This window comes from Apostichopus japonicus, chromosome 15 (genome assembly GCF_037975245.1).
Source record: "Apostichopus japonicus isolate 1M-3 chromosome 15, ASM3797524v1, whole genome shotgun sequence".
NCBI classification, from domain to species: domain Eukaryota; kingdom Metazoa; phylum Echinodermata; class Holothuroidea; order Aspidochirotida; family Stichopodidae; genus Apostichopus; species Apostichopus japonicus.
Window position 1 is genome coordinate 27,376,927 of NC_092575.1, and position 26,368 is coordinate 27,403,294.

Consider the following 26,368-nt stretch of genomic DNA (forward strand, 5'->3'; position numbering starts at 1 on the left):
ACAATTATTTTCATCCTCAGTACAATGATCGGCAATATCTTTTATCTACTAGCATGTAGACGTTGATCACCTCTGTGCTGCCATTAGAGTCTCTCATCAGTTCAGACTTAAAAGAAACAACGATGGAGACACTGACATGGTTGATGTGAAGTTAAAAGTATCACAACATGAAAAGAACCAGACAGCCCTTATCCTACAATCAAAGGTGAGTTATATCTGCTGATTGTCTTCCAGTTGTTTGTGTTCTCAAATGTCTCTTCATTACATGACATTAAGTTGCATCTTTTCTCTTATGATCTTTTCTTTGTTTATTCATGTCCTGCCAGTTGGAAGTCTTGCAGCTGTTGTCAAGCTGATATAAAAACTAAGTCTTTTGTGTCAATGAATAAAGTCAGTGCTGTGACTGAATTATAGTTTATTCCATGGCATCTTCTCTCATGGATCGTTATCTTTTTAATGTTGTGTATTATGCATGATTGCAATTAAATTAATCTTTTGTTAAACTGTTATTTTGGTGTCCCCCCTTTTCTGGTTTTTATCCTGTTTTCCTAGTATTGCCGACTCTTTCATGTTGCTTTGTAAATAATGAGTAACTCAAAATGCAATGAATTGCTGAAGAAGTGTACATAATTACACCTGTGTGTTATTACATGCACGGGTCAGTGCAGTGATGGGAAACTGTTTTGTAGGTATTAGGTACCAATTAATGAATAATGCCTTAATAATAGCTATGTTGTTATAACCAGTCCTTAACTGTTGGATTCCACACATGTCTGATGTGCTGTTCCATGTCTGTTTTAGCCCTATTTGTTTACATTATGTTCCTACATTAAACCTAATCATTCACAGGGTGTGCACTCTTGTGTTGAACATGCTACCATTTACAGTTCCCATTACTCATGAATATTTTGGTTCAATTCTTCAGGTGAAAAACATTCTCTTATCTCCAGAAAGCCAGGAAATTCTTTTTAGAGGACTGCACCCAGGTGAGTATTCAAGTGGAAGTTGAAGTGGAACAGATGCGTGAACTTTTGAAAGTCCACCCTGGCCTGTATCTAAATGTAGTTGGCATAAAAAAATGAATGATAATTATCCTAGACATAAACCAGGCAAGTGTGTATAAGTGGAGATGAAAAAGTAAGCACACATAGAGAACATGGTGAGTTTCTACATAGACCAGAAAAGGTGGTTGCATTTGGTTTTAGCAGTAGACACACCTGAGTGATACTTATATCAACTTAGTATTGGGGAAACATTTTAATCACATAAAAACTTCTGATTGAAACAAATTACATCTTGATGCTGAACCCAAAAAGTCCCACTTGAAAACTTTCATTATTAATAAGTATTCTCACTACCTAATTTATAGCTCAAAGCAACAATGAAATTAAAGTTGTATACAAGACTAGAACTTATCGAACAAGGCTTATAGCTGAAGAGTTGCACATAAGTTGTGGACAGTATACTTAACCATTTTCGTGAGTGCACGCACCAGTGGTTGACTTCCATGCAAACCACCACATGCAGGTTGCATGCTTCTTGTGGGCCAGTTGTGAACTTGTGCATGTTAACTGTGAACAGTGCTCATTGTTCAAACTTGGCAGTCAATTAGTATAGGCACTCTAATGTTTATATGTGATATGACTGATATCTAGTCTTAGCTATACTTTTTCGAATGTAAAGTGGATGTCATGTCCTCACTTTCAGACTTAACCAAATATGAACAGTTGAGAGGAGACATTGCAAAGCATCTAGAGAAACAGCATTGTCAAAAGCTAGGTGTGTATTTTAAGCTCAAGCCAGCAGAAAATGAAACAATTCAGACAGCAGCAGAATCTGGAAAGATGCTGATGAAAATATTGGATGAAAGAGAGCTCATCATGCCAGACAGAATGATCGGAATGTTTCAAGGATTGAAAGCTATTCACTTTAATAAGGTGGCAAGACTGGTGCTGGAGTACATTGATACATCACAGGAGAAGAATGAAAAGGAAAATGAAGGAGAGAAAGATAAAAAGAAAATGGTTTGTGCTTTGTAAACACTGTTAAGACTTTGACACTTTACGCTTGTAGCTATTAAAACAAAAGTCACTTTGCATAAAATCAAGATCTTAGAATATTAGAAGGTCCAGTACAGAGTGTAATTTCTGATATGAAAAGTATTATTTTTGTTGTCATGAAAGTCTGTCTGAAAAGTCTTCCTTTTACTAGTTGTAACAGTTTCTTTCTTACTCAAAGTTACGTTTTTAGAGATCAAGTTTTGCATATTCACTGAAGCTAAATCAAATGCAGTATATTTAGTTTTCTATCTTCAGTATGATAAGTATGATACAAAAATATAATTTTATGAACGATTTGTAATATATCATCAATATTTCAGGTAAAGATTCCAGAGAAACAGGAAATCATTTCAAAAAGGGAACCAAAGTTGTCAGTAAATTTCAAAATGTTGATACATGAGGGATACATGAGACTGGATGTCCAAAGAGCCTTGAAATTGTCCCATGGAAAACTGGACTTGGGAAGACGGCTGTTGCTAATTGCTAAGGAAGAGCATGGTAAAGATACCCTATTTTCAGCTACACGGGTATTTCTTTTATATTCTTTCCGGATTTAATTACTCTCAATCTTATATGACATTCAAGGACCACAGTTTATGCCTGTTTTAGTGTTAATAGAAGAAAGTGCATTTGTATTTATTTTCGTAGGAATATTACTCACGAAGTAACTACTTAATAGAAATGTAATAGAGATGCTGTAAATAAACCTTTAGAAGTGTTGTTGCTATTAATGGAAATTTCTCTTCTATACATATTTCCATTAATCACATCAATCATTGCATGTCTAATGTTATTGAATTATATTTTGATTTTTCATCATTGTATATATAGACAATAGAAGCAGTTTTGTGTTACAGAGGTTACTTGTATATTGTGAATTGAAACAGTATATGCAATTAACACATGTTTTAGGAAAGTTACAAATACTTTCCTTTATACATGAAATGTGTTACTTTTCTCCTCCAGAGAGACTTCCTTTGTTCCCAGGATCAAATCTTTATAAAGAACAGTACTTTGATCAGCGTGGAGGAGAGATGTTTATCGCAGGTGTTTGCCTGCGTGTACCAACTGGGGCACTACACACTGGAAGGATTGTTAGTCTGTGGGTTTCTACTGACCCTGTCATTAAAGGACCTATCTCAAACAAGAGTCTAAGGTTGGCCCCCTTTGTGAAATTTGGTCCAGAAAGCATCACCTTACACAAGCATGTCACCTTGATTATTCCACACTGTGCTTTTACTACAACCAACCAGATGGGTATTGATGTGTTCTCTGGTGTATTACAAACAGGTCTGTTCTCTATTTTGTCTTGTGTTTTGTACTCCAGTCAGCATTAAATATAGTCATTAAAATTTGTACTATCAACAGAAGAATGTATATGAGCTTGTGTGTACCACCTCTTGACTTGTAAACATGATAGGCCAAAAAGTGCATAATGGTGTTGTTTGACACTGGGCGTGTGGTATTAAATGATACAAAAACCCTGCTTCACTGTAGAGGACAAAGCCTGAAAAATTTGTAACTACAATGATTCAGAACAGTTGTGTGAACTTCATATGTACTATTGCTGGTCAAAAGGTTATGTGAGGTCAATATGTGTCAAAGCCTGAAAACCTTCCAAACCTTCGTAACTGCTAGAGTTAAGCTGGAATGAAAGTCACACTTGATCGTGAAACCTCCTGCGTACACAAAACACGATATTGACAAGAAAATCACTTAGCCTCTGGTTGTGTGTAATTTAAAAATTCAATATCTCTAGAAGGAGGTGATGTCCAGACAAATCATCTCCATTTCAAGGAACCTTTCTCTTTTAGTTGTACCTTGAGAGCAAACATTTCAAATGTTGCACATTTTAGGGAGAAATATACAACATTTCCAAAGGAAAATAATACCCTTCAAGCTGTGTTATACTTTTTTACTTAAACTAGTGCCCTTGCATCAATACATAGAATTAGATACTGTACATGATATTGTACTACTCTGATGTTCTCTTTATGCAGTGTTTCATTTTCTACCACCAGACTGTCCCTTTAAAATCATCTACTGTATGATATAGAATAGGATTGGTATTCTACCTTTCACAATGTTAGAAACATTTCTAGCCAAATGTGTTTTTTTTTTATTTTCTTCAGATAAATCTGTCAAATGGAGCTTAGAAAAGAAACACCTCAGCTGCTCTATGAATAGTCAGCACCTTGCCGTTGAAGCTGAGAAACCCTGTCTCATTGGTCTTCATGTCCCTTTCATACCCAAGATGAGGAAGCATGTTTGTCTTTTACCGATTGTAAACAGAGTTTCTGAATCAGGGGATCAATTGACAATCCATCTTTGGTTTCATAATGATGACTCACTGGAACATAAAGTAAGTAGCAGATTTCATCTGCTAAAGTGGGTATTGCTTATTGCCTCATGGATTTCAGTTATCTACCTTTCTGAATGACACATGGTTCATTCACTGATCTGTACAAGGTTGATACATTGTTAACCATAGCTACAGTATTTAGTGATGAAAATGATAAAGTTCTAGCTTGATGCCCTAGAGGCACAAACCACTCTGACAGTCAAATTGTGATGACATAGTTGATGGAAGGGTCATGTGAGATATTCTGGGTTAAGCTGTCTGTGGTCATAACTGGTTGAAAATTATAATTTTGCAGTGGTCAAAAAGACACTGATCAGATGTCCTAGAACAAAACTGAATGTTCAATAAATTGTTTTTGGTGGTCATTGACAACTGCAGAGCTCCCAACTGACCCGCGTTTCGCTGGTTGGACCCGCATTCTAACACCCAAACCCGCTGACCCGCGCAAGCGTCCGAAAAACCCGCATTGTAATTGTCAAGTATACATAAAAAATTGCATCAAATTTTGACTTAGCAACCATCATTTCTTTAGCATTCATTCCATGCAAAACAGACTGCCTTTATCTACTTTCTACTCCGCGTTACCTCATTGTTTTTACCCTCAAAACAACTCGCGGTTTGAGTCTACCAACACCTGTACATACTTCATACTGGAATAATTTCGACAAAGTAATTATATCACCCTACAGTGTATAAATGCATAATTTATGGCAAACAAAAACTCGAGAATGGAATGTTTTTATATGATAACAACAACCAAGTCTGGGTTGGGAGTGAATTATGGATAATGTTTCTCATTTGTCATGGAATGTTGTTTCATTTTTGACATTTGGGTTTGACTCTGAACCGATTCTATTGCATGTAGATTCTGATTGACCTGAAAACGAGATACAATAATAGAGTATAAAACCTCCTTTAAAGCATCATTTGAACCTCAAATTAGCCTATATTTCTTTTCATTGGGGCGAGCAGCGAACATTTTCATGCCACGGGAAAGAATGAATTATCACCTACTATTCAATTTATTGATGTTACACACAAAAAAATGCTTATTTTTCAGAAAATTCTGGGTGACAAAAGCCTTTCTAAGTGCCACCATTTTACATGTAGGCATCACCAGGATTCCCAAAAAAAATCAAAGGGACACCCCCTCCCCCAGGACGGCGATTCGTGGCATGGACCAGCATTTGCCTTCTCAAGAGTTCGGAGCTATGCAACTGATACTAAGTTTTGTAATTACAGACACATTTGTAAACACACCTTGACTTCTTGTCCAAGATCAGACAGCAAACATTTGTATTTCAGAACATAGGCTGTCAGACTATTAATGGTCTTTGATAATTCATCCTATCAGACACTCCGTGTATTAGATATCAATAACATTTCCCTCATTTATCAAACAATGGCCAACCCAGAGAGGGCCATAATAGGGAGCTGCTATTGCCTCCTGGTCATACACAAGACAACTAAGCAGTGTGGCATTGATTCTAATACTAAATTTACATAAATAATAATATAATATTCAAGTGTTTCATTTTCTATATTAATAGAGTCTTATCAATGAAGAAATCTACCAGCAAAAGGGAACCATAATTCATGATCCTGTCTCTGTTGTACTCAAATCTATGACTTCAACTTTACATGTTAGTGCTCACTCCAGTACCTCACAGTGTAACCCACATCCTAGAAAAGTGGTTAGTAATATTTGTTAAATATTCTTATTTATTTGTTGATAGCATGTACAGGAAGCAGGTAGTTCCTGTTCCATATGCATCTGTTGAGTGGTATATATTTGGTGTTAGCATATGTTGTTATACAAATAACATTTATGTTATTTTGAAAATTGTCTCCTTCTGTCATTTCTATGATATTCAGTGAATGGAAAGGAGTCATATGGTCCCAGCTGCAGTTGTCTATACAGTTGATTTAATTCTGGGCTAGTCCTTTATTCCATCCTCCTTGAATGTTCTTGTACTGATAATATAAGTATGTTGTAATGTGTCTAACTGTTATGGTCTCTTTTTTGTTTTTTTATGGGTTTTTTAGGGTAATACGAATAATCATTCTTTTAAAAGCTTATAAGTGCCAAAAAGAAGATGAAGTTAATATTTTATAGCCTTGTCTGAAGGCCAAAACCTTGTCAAATGACTTTACAACGACCATAAATCTCAGTATGCATAGTTCCATTAGTTGGCCGTAAAGTACTTCAGTTTACTATATATGTGTCTACTGTGGGACTTGGGTGCTGTCAAAGTCAAGCACACAGCTATATTTACAAATTACCTTGCAATTGCCAATGTATACAACTGGATGAAGACAGGCAATTGAGGTTAATGTCCTTGCCCAAAACCATATCATAACTATTCAGTCGACCAGTACTGGGACTTGCATTCTTTAATTGAAAAGCCCATTGCCCTAACAACTTGACCATCATGTTCAAGGCTCCCAATATTGTTATCAATTAATAATTAAACATCTCTTGATTTTTCACTTTAAAGGATGTTGCTATGGAAACCCTATGGTTACAGAATAGACACAAGGTAGAATTCCATCTTCAGAATAAATGGATCAAAGATACTGTCAATCTGGAAATAGAGGCAAGATATGGGATGTCCATGAAGAATCTTTTCCAGTTTAGCGTTCAGTTGCAGGTAACTTGATTTTGTTTTGAAATAACAAAAATAACAAAAAAATGAACACAAGTAGTTTACACGTTTCACTCTGGATTTATCTTAGCTACTGAGACTCTTTTTATATTTACCGTTTATTCTGTTTTTTTTACCATTCTCTAATTTACATTCTCTAAATAAGTCATGCATTTCTATTAATATCTTTTCTTTGTCTGTCTAAATTGATGAACTGATTTCCATTATACAGGTTTTAAATATAATGTTACTTTCTTACAACAATAAAATGCCTTATGACAAGCCATCTTCATATCACAAATGTATACATACAAAATATCAAAAACAGTTAGTACTAATTAAGTTTTTTAACATTATCACCTAAACCATTGTTTGATACATAATGTCAATTTATAGAGGTATGATATGCACAAACTATTTTTTTAGGAGAATCATCAAGCTTAACTCTTCTTTTCCTCTTCACAGATTGACAAATTACTACATATTGACCAAATCACATCTCCATTCCAACTCGTGTTACCCGAATGTGAGTAATTACAATATTAACAAATTAAAAGCATTTTAATTAATTTTAGACCATATGTTAAGTGTTGATATTTGCTTTAGAATCCTTTAATATGACATGTGTACATGTAATCTTACCTTTCGAACATCAACATTTTACATTCTGCCTGTGACTTTCATATGAGACTTGTACACCTAATCCTACTTTGCATAGAGGAGTCCAGGATGCAGTTGCCATGTCAAAAGGTGGAACATAACTATCAGCTATTTGAAACATTTGATATTAAGGAAACGTCAGTTTTCACACCTAAGCAACACTCTTAAAGACTGCGTATATAAACTATTGACGTCTAACTGCAGTGAAAATAAAACTTAATGGATTTCAACCACCTGTTTCAAAGTAAACATTCTGGAATTAAATCATATTTTATATTAGTTTCATTGAAATCTCTGAGCTTTTACGGTTTGTTTTGCCTGCGTGTGTAAGAAAAACATCACTGTTGTTTCACATTTCTGGATATTGTTTGCATGACACAGGTTCAGTTTAATTCACTTCATGTAGAGTAATGAGTTTAAATATTTACAATTTCCTCTTCTTTCAACCTTGCAGCCATCATCAAATCTTTTGATCAGCTAAAGCAGAATTTATCAGAGCATCTTGATGTAGATCAAGCTACCCTGCTGGCAAATATTTTCCAACTTCCTGAAGAATTAATTACTGATATCAAGAAGCACAAAACACCAGGAACTCTTTTGTTAGAGAAGCTGACCAAGAATTCACTGTTATCTCCCACGAACATCACAAACTTGGAAAATGCCTTAACAGAACAAGGAAATGAAGAATGTGCGAAACTTGTCAGAGATTTCAGATGGAAGAATCCTGTAGTTCAAGCAACAATGTGCCCAGAATAATGACTGAAATCATATTGTGCGTTATTGTAAGCAAAAAGTGAATAATGTGAGATCCTATCACCAGTAGTGCCGTACGCAGGAATTTTTTCACTTGAAAGGAGGGAAGGAGACTTTTTGTACACACCGTTAATTACAGTCATAAATTTTAACCATAAGATTGATTACACCTGAAGGAGTTACCTATATACAATATTCTTCTCCTTTAAGGAAAAACTGTTAAACAACTATGCTGCATTTAGAGAAAGGCTGGATCTCGAGTGAGATACAATAACTAAATGAGGTAAGTGATTGGAAGTAAAACAGCCAATGTTTGGTTTTATAGAGAAGAGTGTCGGCATGGTTGTGAAGTCAAAGCAACTTACTGATTTCTGCAGGATTTAGCAGAAGTTTTGGAAAATAGGATTATTTAATCCGTGTCGAATTATTTTTATCCGATTCCGTCGTAATTGCAAAGGAATTTTGGTTTATCATCGTTTGTGATGTTTAAACCGAATGGTGCCGTGGTCTTTAGGTTTAGTTCCCAGAAATGTTCTTTTCCTTTCCTAGACTTATCTGTTTAAGATTCGTTCCCATGATTATTTAGATTTGATCCTGGTATAAATTCAATTTAATATATATTATACTGGATTTGTCCCACTCGGCTTGCCATATAATAATAAGAGTAATAACAAACATTTATGTATCGCTTTACATAAGGAATATCTTAAAGCGCTTTACAAAGAATGCAGAATAAAACCACTACTAATTAAAGTACTTATCATAGAGGAAAGTTTTCAGATGAGAATTGAAAGTTTGAAAATTTTCAAGTGCACTAAGGACATTCAGCAAATGGGATAATAGGACATAATACTTTACAGGATATTCAGCATATTGGACAAAAGGGATATGTTATTTGAAGCAGATTAGTCAACACTTTATTCTTAGCAATCAGGTGTAATTAACATGATTGTTCAACTCCACAGGCTTATGAATATATAAAAATTGGCAGAAAATATCCTCTGTCAGAAGTAAACAATCCTAAAAGAGTTGGAAGTGAGAGGTGTTGAAAAAGTGGCTTTACAACATTCTGTTTAAGTGAACACTTTTGTCAAAATGAACATATGCATGAACCTCTGCTGGGTACTTGAGGGAGGGTGTACGTGGGTTGGTGATGACTACTTTGACACAGATTGGAAGATAGATGTTTGTACATTAGCTATGTGCTACTAAGTAATTCAATCATAATATCCATGTATATCTCTTATAATGGAAGTTGTATATGATTTATAATGATTTAGCACATATTGCATACTTAACAGATCCTGCATTTGTGGAAAATTAAAAATACACAGTGGCCTCCTACTGACTGTCTTACAGATAATTGTCTCCATTTTGTTGTTGTTTGTTTGTGGTTTGCTCTCTGCTTTCTTTCTATTCTTTGATTTGATAATGATGGAAAACTAGAGTATGCCTAGTCAGAAACATAGTTCTGATAAAGTTTGCTATATGGCCTAGCCCTAGTTAGAGTGACATTGTGAAGATGATCGAATGTCTGTGATACCAAGTGTAGTAGTATGTGTGACCATATGCTATGTTTTGCACACTTATTACTGCTGTCACTAGTCTGCTAGTCACGTCGATGATCAGCTGTTTTTCGAGCAAGGAATGCTTTGTTGATACTGAATATGCATTACAATGCGTTCTCTCATTGGCTTGTTTAAATCACGAGGCACGAAGTTAAAGCATACATGAATGAAATCTTTATTCAGCGCAGCCAGTAAGGACAGTTTCCATATTCTATATCATGCTTCAAAGCACTGGTATTGACAGTACAACAGTTCCTAACCTTTTATCGGTTCATGATACTGACACTTTACGATTGCTCTCAACCGGGACATGACAGTACATATTAAGTTGTTCCACCTGGGTGTTCAGCTGATAAATTTCCTGATACTTTCGATCATTTATTTCTTTATAAATGCAACGTTTTTGGCATAGTTAGCATAGTGAAACCTAAACTTTCATGGTTCGTCAGATCAGCAGCTTCGTGTATTCCTTTCTTCACCATAAGGACAAATCACTTTAATTTAACCCTGTGAATTTTTTATATATTACCCACGTTTGCCTGAATCGCTCATGTGATATGTGAAGTTACTGTCAGGTGGCCCTTTATACCTACTTTTGATATAGAACAGGCCAACGAAGCAACCCATAAAGGCCTATTGTAATATTATAACATGCCCGGCTCCTCCGACATGTAATATTATGTCGGGACTCGCGAGAGAGATGTACTGGGGTTATCTTGATGCCGTATTTTATGCTTCTTCAGGAGACGTCTCGAACGGAAGATAGAAGAAAACAATGAGTTCTCAGAAAAACAAGTTGACAAGATAGGATTTGATTAGTGATTCGGTATAATTTCTTCTCTGTCGATTCTCTTCTCCAATTAAATAAAATAATGATTTGACTCCGTCAATTACGCAATTCAAAGGGGTGATGAAATGGTGACGAAGTGAAGAACTTGCGCACCCATGCCGCCTTTTATACCGTACTCTACCGAAAATCCCTCTGCGCATAATCAGAAGGCAGCCAATAACCTGCTCATCTTGTATTAGCTTACGATATAAAAATCACTAGAAAGCACTGATCTGCCCTGATTGGTTGGGAGTTTGGAAGTCCACCCCTTTCTTATGGAAACTTCCATACCACGTGAGAAGAACCTTCTCGAATGTTCTACAGACACAATGGAATCTATTTTGGGAAAAGGCCCTGTAACAAGATTCAATAAGATAGTTAAAACTTCTCGTGGGAAAACTGATTCCTTGACCTAGATAAATATATAAGGGGCCTGTAAGATGTCTCGATGGAGTTTTTCGGTAACATCAAAGAGGCAGTATTACTATTTCATAACACTATGATGTTCTACTATACAACAGTAAAGTTATAGTTTTGATTTTTCACGAAAATTTCCTAACAATATGAATAATAATTTATGTCGATATAACTGGAAGGTCTGATATGCTATCCGCACAACAGCGAAAATGAAGGTGTTCCTGTCTACACTGAAGAGCACGAACACCCGAACAGACGAAACTTTGTCATCGACTGCTAGTAGCTGCAACTGTCGCTCGAAACAGACCTTTCCTGGCGTCGATCAGCAGATGCATTGAACATTATGGGCTTGAGTGCAGTTTCTGAGGGGCCATCGTGATGGTATGTCCATTAAAAATGAGCACGAATTGCACAAGAATATGTGAAATTTCCAGCCCCTTATTAAGCCGGTTAGTATATCAGATGATGTATTGAGAAGTCACTTGGAAACGGGCCGAAAAACAGCTACCAGAAACAACTCAGAATGATTTACTAGACTATGTTTTGGAATACATCCGCGGGAAAATTCTAGCGGAATTGAATGCATAAGAGGCTGGGTCATTCTATGGTCTCATTGCAGGTGAAGTTACGGACACATCCAGTTGGGAGTAGCTTGGTGTGATTATCCGCTATAGTAAAGATGATGTATCAATCGAAAGAACTACTTGATTTCCTTAAGTGTGAAGAAATACGGGGAGAAAACATTGCTGATAATATTCTAGATTGCGTATCAACGAAATGCAATGCGCAAAACCTTCGATGGAGCCGGGAATGTGGAATGGAAGCAAAAGGGCGCAGCTAAAATGTTTCAGGACAAGTCGAACAATAACAGGGCACCCTTCATAAATTGTAGTTCGCATGAACTCAACCTTGCATTGTCGCAAGCTTCGAAAGAAATTGAAATTGTTAACATGGTTCGTTTGATGCAGTTTTTGGGTGTTTTCTTCAAGTTTAGCCCGAAAGGCCAGCGTAAACTTGAAAACGCAGTCACTAAAATGGCAGGCGAGGGTTGCGGAAGCCTGAAGATGAAACCACTTTGTGAGAATAGATGGGTTGAAAGGCATACAGCCTTTGCCGATTTGAAGGATCTTTGCTGACTTGTACTCAAATGCCTCTCTTCAATTCAGGTAAACAGAAAGCGAACACGGCATACCAAGACTGTGGCCGAAGCAGCGGGATTACATACACAGCTGATATCTTCAACTTTCATAATATGTTTCGCCGTTTGCGGTTACATATATGGGTACAACAAGAGCTTGGCGCCTCAGCTGCCGGGGACGGCAGTGGACATTATCCGTGCCTATGACTATGTATGTTGGCCTTCTGAAGATCGAGCGTGAAGACATCAGGGCAAAATGAGAAGAGAAATTTGAGAGATTGTTTAGGCAGTGCGAGGAGATGGCCGTGGAGTCTGATAACGCCAAAACCGAATATTCACCCCATTCATTGACAGTCTCATCACTGAAATGTGTGATCGGTTTGTGGGAAGGCCACGTGACTCATTAAAGACTTTCTACCTCCTGTCGAAGAATCTCGACGTGGATCTTTCTAAGAGCCAGAACATTCTACTGAATAATAAGGGCGCCTAGGCGCATGCCGTTCGCTCCCTCATTCAAACAAGGATTGCGTTTGTGGCACGGGTTTTGGTCTACTGAAGAGGTTAACATAACACGATATCGACAACTTTGAAAGAAGAACCTTGAAAATCTCACAAGTGACCAAGCTGGCAATTGTTTTCCGAATGCCACGATAGAACTAAACATTTTATTTACATTTACCTGTACAAGCGCGAGTGTTGAACCAGCCAACTCCATCTTGATGTTCATCAAATGTCATCATCGGTCAACCATGGGTGAAGATCGAAGGAACGCACTCCTACTTTTGTACATCCATTGGATGTGCGTCTAGACTATGGTAAAAACATTGACATATTTGCCACATGCTACACCGGACGGATTTTGCTAAATAATCCAGTTACTGATGATGCATGCCGTATTTGTTGTTTGAACTCATGGGCATCATTAACTATAAGTTCATACTATCTGATTACCTGGATGATCTGATGATCTGACTATGATGATGCATGGCGTATTTGTTGTTTAATATCACAGTGAGCATCATTAACTATAAATTCATACAATCTGATTATCTGTTTAGTAGTACAATGATGAGTAGTCGATACCCTAATATTATTTATGGTATCTTTTGTGTACTTAATCCACATCCTAACCTTATCGTATCATTATGTTTTTAAAAAATACCTTGCTCTGTGTACTATTAGTATTGACTCCCAGATGCCAGAAAATTGCATCTAAGATTGATTTATTTTAAAATCCATGGATAAGATTCCCCAGATCCCGCACACTCAGTATAGTGTTTGTTTTTCGTATCTTGTCACGGCATTTGGTGTCATTTGTAGCGAATGAGCTGTTTATAACAAAAAATCGGACCCGATAACAAAATTTGAATGCAAGATTCGCGCGCAATGCCCTCTTGTTTCTATCTCCATGTTTCTATTACTCGTCGTCATATGCGTCGAATATGCCGTTTATATAACTCAAACAAAAGTCAATGCAATTATTCGCGCGCACTAAATGTTTTTTTCTTGCAATGATATGCCACTTATATGCCAAACGTCGGACATGGCAACCCTCTTAAAATATGTGCTCGCACAATCATGGGATTTTCGGTTATCAACTTAGTTTTTTACACTGGTAATTGCCTATACTTGAAATTTTCCAGATCTTGGGCATTTTGACAGATACATGATCATAATTACTGGCTAGCCTATTCCAAAATTGCAAAGTGATCACACTGCATCATGATGCACGATTCCATAAAATAAAATAAAAACATTATTTTTGTGCTTATCTTGATTGCCAGATGCCAGGAAATCTCACCTAACAGTGTTTCATCTCAAAATCCGCAATATAAACGAAGAAATGATGACAAAAACCATCACAGATTAACCGGACAACCAAGCTGTCAACTACGAATCACGCTTGTTTCTAACTTGACAGAGAATACACAGAGTCTTGGACACTGATTGGTCGAATTGAACAACATGTTAACGTTAATGTTACCTCGCTGCTAGATGACGAAATTTTACGAAAGTTAACACCAAAGGCCTAGTGCCCTATTAATCTAAAGAATGTACATGTCTAGTCTATATCATTTGCAAAAAAACTCTCCGGCCTATTAAAATATGCTTGGTCGATTTCATGGCCATGGTTGGTCATCATCCAAAACACGTTATATGCCACACACTTACACGGCCAACCATATACGTACAATAATAACGTTACAAGTGCCTATGCTGCAAGCGCTGAATTAGTACAGTTAGCGCCGAATCGTTGCGGATGAATACGGTTCACATTCGTTGCCTCCAACTTTTCTGCAAGATGTTGTTAACTCAAATTCGTCCAAATGTTACCGGTCTTGTTCAATTTCAAAATAACGAATCAAAGTAGAGAAATTTACGTATTGTTTTGGAGAAGTATGCTACTCATGGAGATATATTTTCTGTACGTGTGTAGAATTAACTGTTCGGCGCCACAATTCTTTGCAAATCAGAGTCTTGATATTTTTCTGCGTAGCCAACCTGTGAATTTGAGATTGCTATAAAGCATTCACCAGCCAGCCATGTAGATGATAAAGGGGCCTAGTAATCCCAATATTGTGATATTGAGTCTTATGTTGTCGGCGGAGGTCATAGTCGTTTGAGTTCACCAGGGGTCAAACTGTGAAAACCATTGTTTACACAATATTTCAACAAGGACAGATGTCATATTTAGTATGTTGATGTAACACATTTAGCACAAGAAGCCAGTTGTTGAGGTCAATGGTCATTTCAGGACAGCCTGTGTCATTGTGAATATATTGTTTGTCACGTCACACTGCTTTTCCCAGTATTACTCAGATCAAAATGACATCTTATGATCACCATTTTATCTTTGTAACCATAACTTTGAAACAGCTTTGAACAATGAAAGGATCTAATTGAAATGGAGTTGTATTGTGAGAATTACCGTATACACTCAGTCTCTATATCAGTTGCAAAGTCACTATCGTTTATGCCAAAGAATCTACCTTATGACGAATATCAGCAACAATTAAAGCATTGGCTTCACTTCATTTGCTTTCAACAAGAAGATATTCATTGTATGTGTTGCTAAATGTGTAAGACTGCATCGACTCATTACAGAAGTGCTCTTTCTGGACACTCAAAGAGTAAACTTCAGAAATAAGAAATCTGCCAAGCAAGATGATATACCAAATTGGAATTGGTCTAAAGTCCAAGTGCAGAAAACTGTACTCGAGTACTATAGTGTACATTACACATTTCTTTGTGGGTATACTGTACTGGTGGGATCTACATAAAATACGTGTTTGTTGCCACAATGTTCAGGTCAGTTCAGTGGTATTGTTATTGTTTGTTGTGTAAGGCAATCATTAAAGCTTTATCCAACAGACACTTCCCTACCTGTGATTCATTGATTAACGGTTAACTGTAACCGTAGGTGCTCTTTTCTTTTTTTAAACTTACCAGGTAGAAATAATTAAACACAACAACACTGTGATACAACAAATTTTAACACACTGTGAATAACACATGATGAAGCCACAAATGAAAGTATGAGTTCATGTATAAGAATTCAAAACTATTACAATTTTGGAAGCTAGGAAAGTTTTAAAGAAAATGGTTACACATCTCTAAAAGAGTAATGGCGTTCCGTTATAACAATACCTCATTCATATAAACAGTTTATAGACATGCTGTTTTACCTGCAACTTTAAACCAGGGAGTTGGAAAAACCCTTAGTGTCAACATGTAAATTGTGTAAACAAGAGTACAACGACTCAGGATTCGGGATTTGAGCAGGTAACCAATAACATGTTTTCGTACTTTTTAGAATAATATCTTTCTTTCTTTAAAAAAAACCCGCGTCTTCTCCAAAGAACCACCATTTCTTCCAATCCTTTGCACAGATGATTGAATTTGTTTCAAACAAATAAATGATAACAATCAACCGCAAAGTTCAAGGTTAACAACACTCCCGTTACAAAGAATTTCGTGCTAAAAGTAGTCAATGACGCGTATCCAAATTTCCTGTGAATTGTTTGGCTAATCGTCCCTATCATTGTCTGCAAACATTTTTGCATTTATCGTGTTCAATAAACACATCATATTTTTTTTAAATAACTTACTTCTATAGGGCATAGAACCGTGCAACTATTTGTAACGTTGCTGTCCCTTGTAGAGATGGAAAAGATTGTACTGTAGGCTCTCATATGTGTGGACTCTTAAACATCATAACGTTTATGGATTGCCACAGTGGTCAAAATTCAGATATTTATGACGACATATATTCGATTTAATAGTTACATAAATTCTATTTAATGCTAACATATATGCCATTTATGCAAACATTAATTCTGAGCTAATCAGGAGGCAGTTTTTTATGTCTACATAAAAGTGAATTCATACAGACATATATTCGAATTAAAACTGGCTTATCTTCAAATTAATGCTGGCATATAATCGATTTCATGACGGCACATAATTCATTATATGCTAGCATATATTTGATTTTATGCTAGCATATATTCGTTTTCATGTCAGAATATATTCGATTTTATGCCGACAAATATTCAAGCAATGAGAGTGCAGGAATATATGTTTTAATAATGCATATAATCAGCCTCATCCGACAACAATTTACTCATATCTGACAACAATTCAGTAACAGCCAATCGCTTCTTTTGTTACATACTCTAAACTAAAAGGCTAGATAATTATACTATAGACTAATGCTCGGTTCCTCTATGGAGATACTCTACCGTACCAGCTGCGTATTGATATGCAGTAAGCACCTTCCTTTTTCAATATGTGGTTAAGTTTAATGTAAATTTAAAGAGTAGGCCTGGCGTGTATCTGTATTGCATGTATGGGCTACCACGTAATGTAAAAATACTCTTGTTATGAGTTGGACATCTCTTTATAAAGTAAGTACACCTTGTAAAGGGTTTCAGTGCGTACACATGAATGTATTTGTAAGTCAAGAAAATACATATAATATTAATGTCCCAATGCTTCAAAAACATTTCACTAGCATGCTCTACGTAGTCAACTTAACCTGGTTAAGTTTGAATTGGCATGTTTTAGAAAAAGTAAAGGAAGCTAAATTCACAAGCAGTCGACTAAGTAATAGTCTCTTCCAATAGTCTCGACATCAGATAATAGCTGTAGTCAACACAGATATGGGTAATATTGTATACTCAGACACAATATTTTATAATGACTACTATGCATAATTTACGTGTTACTTTTCTTTGTTCATTTGCTCTACCTTGGAATGCATATATACTGTTTGATTTTTGTCAGCCCAATTGATTCCATGGGACAGTTGTACTCATTCACTGACGTCAACTTGGACATTGGTGTATAACTACAAATCCTGCAGAAGAAGCCCTGCATGGTTCATATTTCATCATAGGTGTAGGCATATATATATTTATTGGTAATTTTTCCAAATTGTCAGTAAATTGTCACTCTAGCTTGTTGTCTCTAATAGTTAGATACGATGATCAAGATCAATAAAGGGCACATGTTATCTTAGATACAATGAAGCTGAGCAACCACATGTTCATCACCACATCTGGATTTTGTTTTAGTTATTCATGCTTTCATATCTATCAAGGAACATCTTTATCACTTAAACACTATCACTTAAATATCTGAAGTCTACAAAGTGTGAAACTAATACTGGAATACAGTTATAAAATTTACAAACCTGCCTGTGTAAATATGTGGTAAATATTTTATAAGAAAAAATAAACAGGTTTTAGCACTTTTATGTTAAAGTATTACGAGGTGCACATAACAGTTTTGTTTTAGAAATGTGTTTTTTTCTGTCGATTTATTTGGAAGAATTTTTTTTTATAAAACTCAAACAGCCTTGTTGTAATAACTTGAATGCTCAGTTCACTTAACTTGAAAAAGCCGAGATAACTTGTTGCATAGACATTTCTATGTTGCTTCAACTAGTCACCAGTATAGTTAATCATACTAAACCACTTTAGTACTTGGGTAATGAAAACTGAAGAAGGACCTGAGTGGTAGACTTAAAAGCTATTGTTCATTCAACAAGTCTTACTCTTTTGTCATAACTTGTCATGTCTAGAAGTTCTTTGCAATAACTTCTTGCTACCCATAAATACAATTTGCTAGTTGGGAAAACGTATCCAAAATAAATTAAAATAACTTGAAATGTGATTAGTTGAATGAACTTAAAATTGTCTATGCAGCAAGTTACGCTGACCTTTCAATTGACGTATAGACATTAGGGTGTGATCTAGTCTTTGAATGCCACCGATCAAACAAAAAGGAAATGGCAACCCGGAACTTTTCAAAACCATATCGCTGTATACAAGTACACACAATTTTACACGGATTGTCACAGTAAAGCTCCAAATTGAAGCAAGTTTCGTTCAGGAATTTTAACCAACAATTTTTAGGCAGTCTGCCAAGTTACTCACATGTTACGTTGATTAAATGTGTTCTCATGAATTTTAAAAATAAAACTATAAGATTTTATGGTAAGTTCGAGCAATAATACTATAAAAAAAATCTTCAGTGCGCCGTGCTGCACTTTGAATAGATGAACAACACGCTTGAGCGTGTGAAGTTAAGTATTTAGTTTAGTAATACCTTCTAACTTACAGAAGGTCTAGAAGGCTTGTCACCTCTTGACCCACACACTTATTGAGCTTGAGTTTGATTTATTTCCACGTCATATAAATACAATGATTAATAAAATAACAAGGAGGTGGAGGAGGACTGAAGAAGCAGAGCTTTTACGAAGAATGAGTGGAATGAGTAATATTATGCCATTCTGTTGCTATGAACTGAGAATAAGAGAATACGTAGGCCTAGGCTAACTACATACACATGACTTAGTCTGAGGAGTTATTCGAATATCACTGAGAGATGAACTAATATGTAATGTCAGTGACTGGGTCGGATTTGCCCCATTATTTGTCTAGGACTTCCCCCACTACCCCACATACAACAAACAACTAAGTTTTGCATTATGTTATCCTCTCAGACCTGGAGTGAGCCCATTCCAGGCTCTCAGGACTCAATTTTGAGCAACATATGCTATATATGTCACTAGGGAGATATTGCACTGAATTTGCTTCTAACATTGAATGGATGAAGGACTTCAATTTGTCATGACTCTTTGCAAATTAATGATCACACCTAGCACTCAGGGTTTGCATGCCGACGATACAGGCCCGAGCAGAAGGAGGTTTAGCCTGCGGGCCTTTAAAAGGAACAGTAAAAACAGAACAGGAAATTTTCTTTTGGATTTTGATATTTTTTCAAGATTAAGTGGAGCAACCAAGAGGCTTCCAAGTATTGCATGCTCGCTGAAAATACATGCCTCTCTACCTCCCCACCCTATTGTCGTATAGTAATTTCAAAACCTCAGAGATAGTGTACGTAAAGTGTATTCGCCTTATTCCTGTTATAATCGTTGTCCAATCACCTTCTTGACCCGAGGTCACAGTGGACAATTTTGATGGTTATATGTATGTTTGAAAGAAGTTGGGAAGAAAATTGAGAAAGAACAAGAGTGCTGGGGGGAGGCGAGATGTTTCTTGGAAACAAATCAGAATTATAACAATCAAGACGGACTCTCAGTCTACTTTCCTAAAGTTATGGCGTCGATGAAATCACCCACATACAACACGACTCTATATACTGCACGATATGTTGTAATAAAATGTGTAATAACAGAAGCCCTTGATTTGCTTAAATTAAGTGGCCATTTTCGCAAAACATTAACTAATCCTATCATGAGACAATTCAAATTAATTTCAAACTCTGTTCCCAAGGGATAAACAACAACATTTGGCTGGCTGCCCAAAATTTGCTTCGCTGATTTGCTTTGCTCTGCTGACTCGCTTCGCCCTGCTGATTCGCTTCGCTCCGTTGATTCGCTTCAATTTCGCGTGGTTCACATTTAAGACCGTACCCATACTTGAAGTGCGAGTACGCGAGCGTTCACACTAAGGGAATTAATCGCCCTTGCGGTCTTGAAGTACGTGTGCGTTCTCAACAATAATCCCCCTATCGGAGATTCTTCAATCCCTCTTGCCTTCTTAATTACTGTAATGCGAACGCTCGCGGACTTAAATGTTGACTCGAGATTTCCTGTTGCAATTGTGCGGGAGTTTCTGAACATACAGTACGTTCCTTCCATTTTATTGTTTACGAACCAGACCGTTGCCATTTAACAGATTCGACCAAACGAAGCTATACGTAAGGTAACCCATATCACTTTTCTTTTAACCAATTCGACCAAGATTGCAGAAAACCGCCTTAATTTAAAAAACTTGTATTCATTGTACGCCGAACGAATTTTTGATGAGGCCAAAATCATTAATTTCACGTTTATTTTAAAAAGGATCATTTCGTAGCTACGTGAGGTAAAGTTAAAAGGCTGAAGCCACTAAGTTGAAAAACAAGTTTTTAGTTCTGTAAATAAAAAAAAACTTGGCAGTGGTATACCGAGTAGACCGTACTAGTACTCTACTAGTATACAGCATATGTGGCCATGGCAGAGCACAACAAAATAATGTAGACAGCTGATATGACCTTTTCACGCATGCGCAGTATATTAATCCATGTAGCAATGTGACACCAAGACCAGATTCTGATGCGTGTCAGTATGACAGTGTCCTCTTTCACATTATATTATTTCAACATTGGTGCGCTTCATATAATTTGTTTGATTGGTTCAAACGCTAATGTGTGGTGTGTTATCACGTTGTTCACTCTGAATTGCTGGTTTCGGTTTCGTTCGAGAAAAGACTCTTGACTTGGTCCTTTCATTAAACAATCACTCCATTTTGTGCTTGGGTAGTGGATTGCTATAGCACAGCTTCTGACACCATGTTTATGTCAATTAAGGTGGGTGTTTACGGACTAAATAAGACAGCACGAGTATGACATACGGTACCTCGTGTAAACAGCCATTTATTAACAGGTGATGTCATCAACTTGATACGTCACTCAGGGGTGTACTTGAGTAATATAGATTATATGCATGTATGACAAGAATAAACATGGAATAATGTGTGTACACAGCCATAACAAGAGCCAAACTTACCTGATATACAAACACACTTACACCCTAACCCTGTCCCCATTACATACAGAATATGTAGCTTTGCATAATCGTTACGAATACTATTATGGGAGAAGAGTATGTAAAGGTTGCTGCATTAAAAAACATTAACTGCTTAGCAATTGAGTTCATTTTTTACCAATATATCACACACTTCTAGTGTACCATTTATGAGATATTGCGGATACAAGTATTTTCACATTAAGTCATGCCAATTGTGCATGATAATGAAACGATTGTTATCATTATAGATAACATTAGATGTATAGTTGGCACATCACTATTTCACTACTTATACATTAAACCCATTTACTCATAAATATGCACCATATCAATACCAGGAACAATATCACACATCTGTGGACCATGGGCTATCTGTGAACCACAATATCAGATGAATGCAATCTGAAGCTTATACATATACATACTTAGCTTATACTTATACATATTTAAAGCAGTTGTTGTGAAAAAGTAACATTAACCCTCACCCACCATGAAAATATAAAATTTGTAAACACTTGCTTACGCCGATAGCACCTTCACCAAGAAAAGAAGCAATACACAATTTTTGTTATACTGATAAGATCTAGACAAAATTCTGATATAAAAAGTTAACAAAATGTAGATAAAGTTCAGATGTATTTGGCAAGACTTATTCGGCAAAACTGTAAATTTTGTATTATTATACCAATGACTATGATAACAGAATCAAGTAGAAACTTTGAATGTTTCTCAGCACATAAGTACCTGGAGATGTGGTTTATATATTAATGTCTCCTTGTGAAAATGTTTTCATACTTAAATATATTGTTACTCAGTTTTATTGGACAGGGTTTCCCTGTATGACCACTGTTAATTTCTGACATCTGACAATCACTAACACAATGGTGATTGGGTAAATACATACCAGTCAATCCAAATAACCAATTCTTAATCACTTTACTAACAAGATCATAAATGTACCAACTTAACCTATATGAACAACTTTTTGGAAAAAAATGTACATACATACCCCTACAAACAATTTATCAATTTTTGTGTCGAGCAAGTAAACAAATTTCATATAGATGAGTTTTCCCCAATTCAATTTCAAACGCTGAAAGTTCTCAGTCGTTATTTAGTTCATTGAAATGAAATCGTAATTTTAGATGAAAACCAAAATCAGTACCCTTCAAATGAATAAAGACTAGTTATCATTGCTTTCCTTCTTAAACCAGGTTGTTACTGAATGATGTTCATAAAACAATGAGTAAATGGATTTGCGTGTGTTCCTGTGTATCGATGGGTGGGTGGGGAGGGGGGTTGGAGCTGGACCAATTGTAAAATTAAAATATCATTGATACTAAACTTGTCACCATACTTCACGCTCTTCACATAGTTCCATCCGAGTACGGTCATACTCTTAACCAATCTAGGGATTTAAAAAATATACAATCTACGCCAGTTAGACGGGTCATTTCATTGTCGAATTCCTCAGTTATCAAGAAGGTAGGGAAGGTCTGTACTATATGTCTGATGAGTGGTTTTGTAGCTATATACACCCTTCTTTTGTGGGTACGTTTTGGTCACCAAGGTCTCAATCATGACCAGGTGTTTTGCATCTTTCTTGGAAATTACTTTCTTCCTGGTTCCTTGGTGTTTTTAAGGGAAGTGTCATCTTCAGTTGATGGGATTTCCAGAAAAAAACTTACTTCACCCTTACATGTTTTTTATTATGCTACTTTTAGCAATAGCCTTTCCTTAATTGGACTTACATTATGCGATGACAGGATTGGATATTTATTCTCATTGATTTTATATTGTTGTCAATTACAGCAGTCAAATAAGCTATCTTGAGTGTGGATATTTGTTGATAAGCTGCTTGGCTACCTCTATTTTCATTACATGTTTGCATACTTCTTCCAAACGTAAAGAAAATCCACAAGGTGGTTTAGAATCTCATGTTTTTCTACCCACTATAGTGTTCCTCCATTGTGAGTTTGTTTGTAAGCCTTTGCGAAGTTAAATGTAAGGTAACCACATATTTTCCATGAAATATCAGACACTACTTGTACTTGCTTGTTCAAGCTTAACATAATTTTTTGCCTTTTCACTTGGTGTAGACCATGCTTTTTGTATGATGTTTGTACAACTTTTTAATGAAGTGAGATATATTACACACAGAAAACGAGAAGTTCATGATAACACGCAGTGCGTAATATATTGATTCACTAGCTAATGCATATTCTATATCAATGACCTTCCTAGATTGACCAAATTCAACTAGTACTTGTGATATGCAAAACTAATTACCAGTTACTCCTCACATCTGCTGAAAATTTTAAGAATAAATCAGTGCCAATTTGCTTGTGCAAAATCTAAAAAGAGATTGATTCAATCAGAATATATACAATGCTTTGGTACCACAAAGCGACCATCCGGAACTTTGGAAGCACTTAAAGGGTAACAAGCTTTTAAACAGTCAATTTCTATACGGCAGAAACTTGGCTTTAATTTATCTGTATGAGCTTACCTTTGAAATATGCTGGCTTGAATACGTTTCAACAATAAATCATATATCATTCCCTATTGCTTGCAACACACTAGTGAGGCCAATGATGAACAGTTCACTCACATTGTCCCGAATCCATATTAACTACCACTCCCCCCCCCCCCCCCCTCTCTCTCACAGCCTACAAACCTGCACTGTGTGACACACTTCAAATTCATTAACATTATTGTTTTTAATGCTGTCCATCTGCGTTTAAACAAGTGTTAGTCAAATCAATTTCAATTTCAACTTCTGATTTCAAGAATATTTCATCAAACAGAAAACATGCCTGTTTCATTTGAACTGTGCTGGCAACTGTAAAGCAAGTATTGTTGAAATATTTGGACCCATTGACAGTATATTTAAAGTCTTGGTGTTTCAAACCTCATACACCAGATATTTTCAGTGGCACATATTTCAGTATTTGATCTGGATAATGCAACAGTTTTGTTTCACTCTCTCCTCATGAACAGCTGTTTGACAGCAAGAAGTGATCTGCTATTACACGTTCTAGTATTGATATCATCTCATTAGAGATTACTGGAGCAAAACCCCGGTCAATGAGACGCGCAAAACAATAACTATGTCTGTTAGGACTAGCAATACTCCCATATATATATATTTTTTTATAAGGTATTAGGTCAGCCAACATAATAGGCAAATGCCTAATCAAAGTCCACATTCTAGCAGCATTTTTCTTCACATTGAGATCAGGTTTGATTTCTTCTGGATTGTTCCTCTTATCCAAAGGACCAAAAGAGCCATTTTCTTAGTCAAGAAACCATTTGCCTAGAAACTTGTTCAGAGCAAGGGATAGTGCATATGGTATATAACCCCCTCCAGTAAGTCATGAATGATATCTTGAGGTCTTCCATTCATGCAGTGAAAATGGTTTAATTTATTCAAAGGACATTCCCTGGAGATCCAATATGCTGAGCAAAGGGCAGGGTGTTGCTTTGCAAATTCCAAAACGTGCATCAATTTGTTTCTTTGGTCCTTAATATATATTCCTTAATGCTAAACTTACTTTGAATATCATCACTTCTACCCATACAGTCTCTTCAAATCCAATGTGTCTTGTAACCACTAAAACATTCAGAAACACCCAACATGTTATTTATAACAAGGTTATCACCAACTAGCAAACAAATTGAACAATATTTTTCCTCAGGTTCACGTGGCAATCTTAGTCCAACTGTTTTTAATAAATCGGAGTCAATTTAGAAAGATTATAACACTCTTTGACAGCCAAATTCTTTCACGTCCTTACCTTTACATACTACAGCAAGCTGAATCACATATAGAGATGCACTTTTCTTAGGTGGCAGATTTCCAATAACATAGTAAAAAGATGCAAGCTTATGCTTTTGCTTAGGACAACAAGGAGGGTTTACCACTTCTTCTTCATCAAAATTGAGAATAAAATGAAGCAACGTAGGTTTTTGACTAACGACGGCATTTTCCTGAAATTAAAAACCATCATCAACATCGCTATAAGTTCCCATAATAGTAGGATTGCCTTTTTCGAAAACAACATAATCAAACACATCAGATTTACTAAGTAAAGCTGATTGAGTTTTCAATATTTGGATGAATTGAAAGGTGCTCTGTACATGTTTTGGCTTTGTCCGAGGATATGTGTTAACGGTTCAATCACACTAGAAGATTCATTCCAGTATTTATTTATTGTGTGTAGGAAGATTTTATTTCTTTTCTGACATTATCTAGACAGTTTTCTTTCAATGCAGCTTATACATTCGAGATGTCACTCTTGCTCAATGTATGGTTGTCAAGGATTGCGTGCACTTTTTTGTCATGGTATTCTGATTGCAAATTACTAAGTAACTGGTAATGGTTACTGATGGTTTCTGATGTTGTAATACGAAGCTGATAAATCTTCTTCAATGATAACATAAAGTGAGCAAAGTGTCTGTTAAGAGAAAATTGGTTATCTCCAACATTTGTAGACTGTAACGCCCCTCTATCATTTATTTCATCATAATTTCACCACCAACAAAGGTGTTAGGTGGTCGTTAAAATGGTGAGTGCACGAATGAAATCTAAAAGAATTGGAGGTATCATAAGTATTGATACATCCTTCATATGGACATTCAACTAAAATACCTGTTGCATGTAGCTGAGGATGTCTACATATTACTGCCCGGTCCATCACTATGGTCCATTACAATATAGGACAATTTGTTCACACCAGTACTTTCTCTGGGAATCATCACCCTCCAAGATTTGTGTGTGTTTCTAAAATATATGATTTTTTTTTTAAATTGCCGAACTTTTGCATATGTTGCAAC

General features: G+C 36.1%; 3 protein-coding genes across 8 annotated transcripts in view; all 3 read left to right on the forward strand.

The window, feature by feature from the left end:
• LOC139981354 (uncharacterized) overlaps positions 1-7,601 on the forward strand; it is a 125,035-nt gene extending 117,434 nt beyond the window's left edge. The window contains exons 12-20 of the mRNA XM_071993692.1: positions 53-205; positions 926-986; positions 1,708-2,024; positions 2,381-2,558; positions 3,027-3,350; positions 4,193-4,422; positions 5,973-6,116; positions 6,921-7,073; positions 7,533-7,601. Of these exons, the coding sequence (XP_071849793.1) occupies positions 53-205; positions 926-986; positions 1,708-2,024; positions 2,381-2,558; positions 3,027-3,350; positions 4,193-4,422; positions 5,973-6,116; positions 6,921-7,073; positions 7,533-7,601 (1,629 nt within the window). The remainder of the gene's footprint in view (positions 1-52; positions 206-925; positions 987-1,707; positions 2,025-2,380; positions 2,559-3,026; positions 3,351-4,192; positions 4,423-5,972; positions 6,117-6,920; positions 7,074-7,532) is intronic.
• Positions 1-9,847, forward strand: part of LOC139981265 (uncharacterized) — a 155,251-nt gene extending 145,404 nt beyond the window's left edge. For both annotated transcript variants that reach the window (XM_071993507.1, XM_071993508.1), the window contains exon 8: positions 8,182-9,847. In XM_071993507.1, coding sequence (XP_071849608.1) covers positions 8,182-8,483 — 302 coding nt within the window. In that variant the 3' untranslated portion in view covers positions 8,484-9,847. The remainder of the gene's footprint in view (positions 1-8,181) is intronic.
• LOC139981250 (uncharacterized) overlaps positions 1-26,368 on the forward strand; it is a 164,710-nt gene that overhangs the window by 112,090 nt on the left and 26,252 nt on the right. For 4 of the 5 annotated variants that reach the window (XM_071993483.1, XM_071993481.1, XM_071993485.1 and 1 more), the window contains exon 1: positions 20,369-20,666. The exons of the other annotated variant lie outside the window; for it this stretch is intronic. The gene's annotated coding sequence lies outside the window, so the exon portion shown is untranslated. Of the gene's footprint in view, positions 1-20,368; positions 20,667-26,368 lie in introns of those variants that run through there. 5 annotated transcript variants of the gene reach the window in all.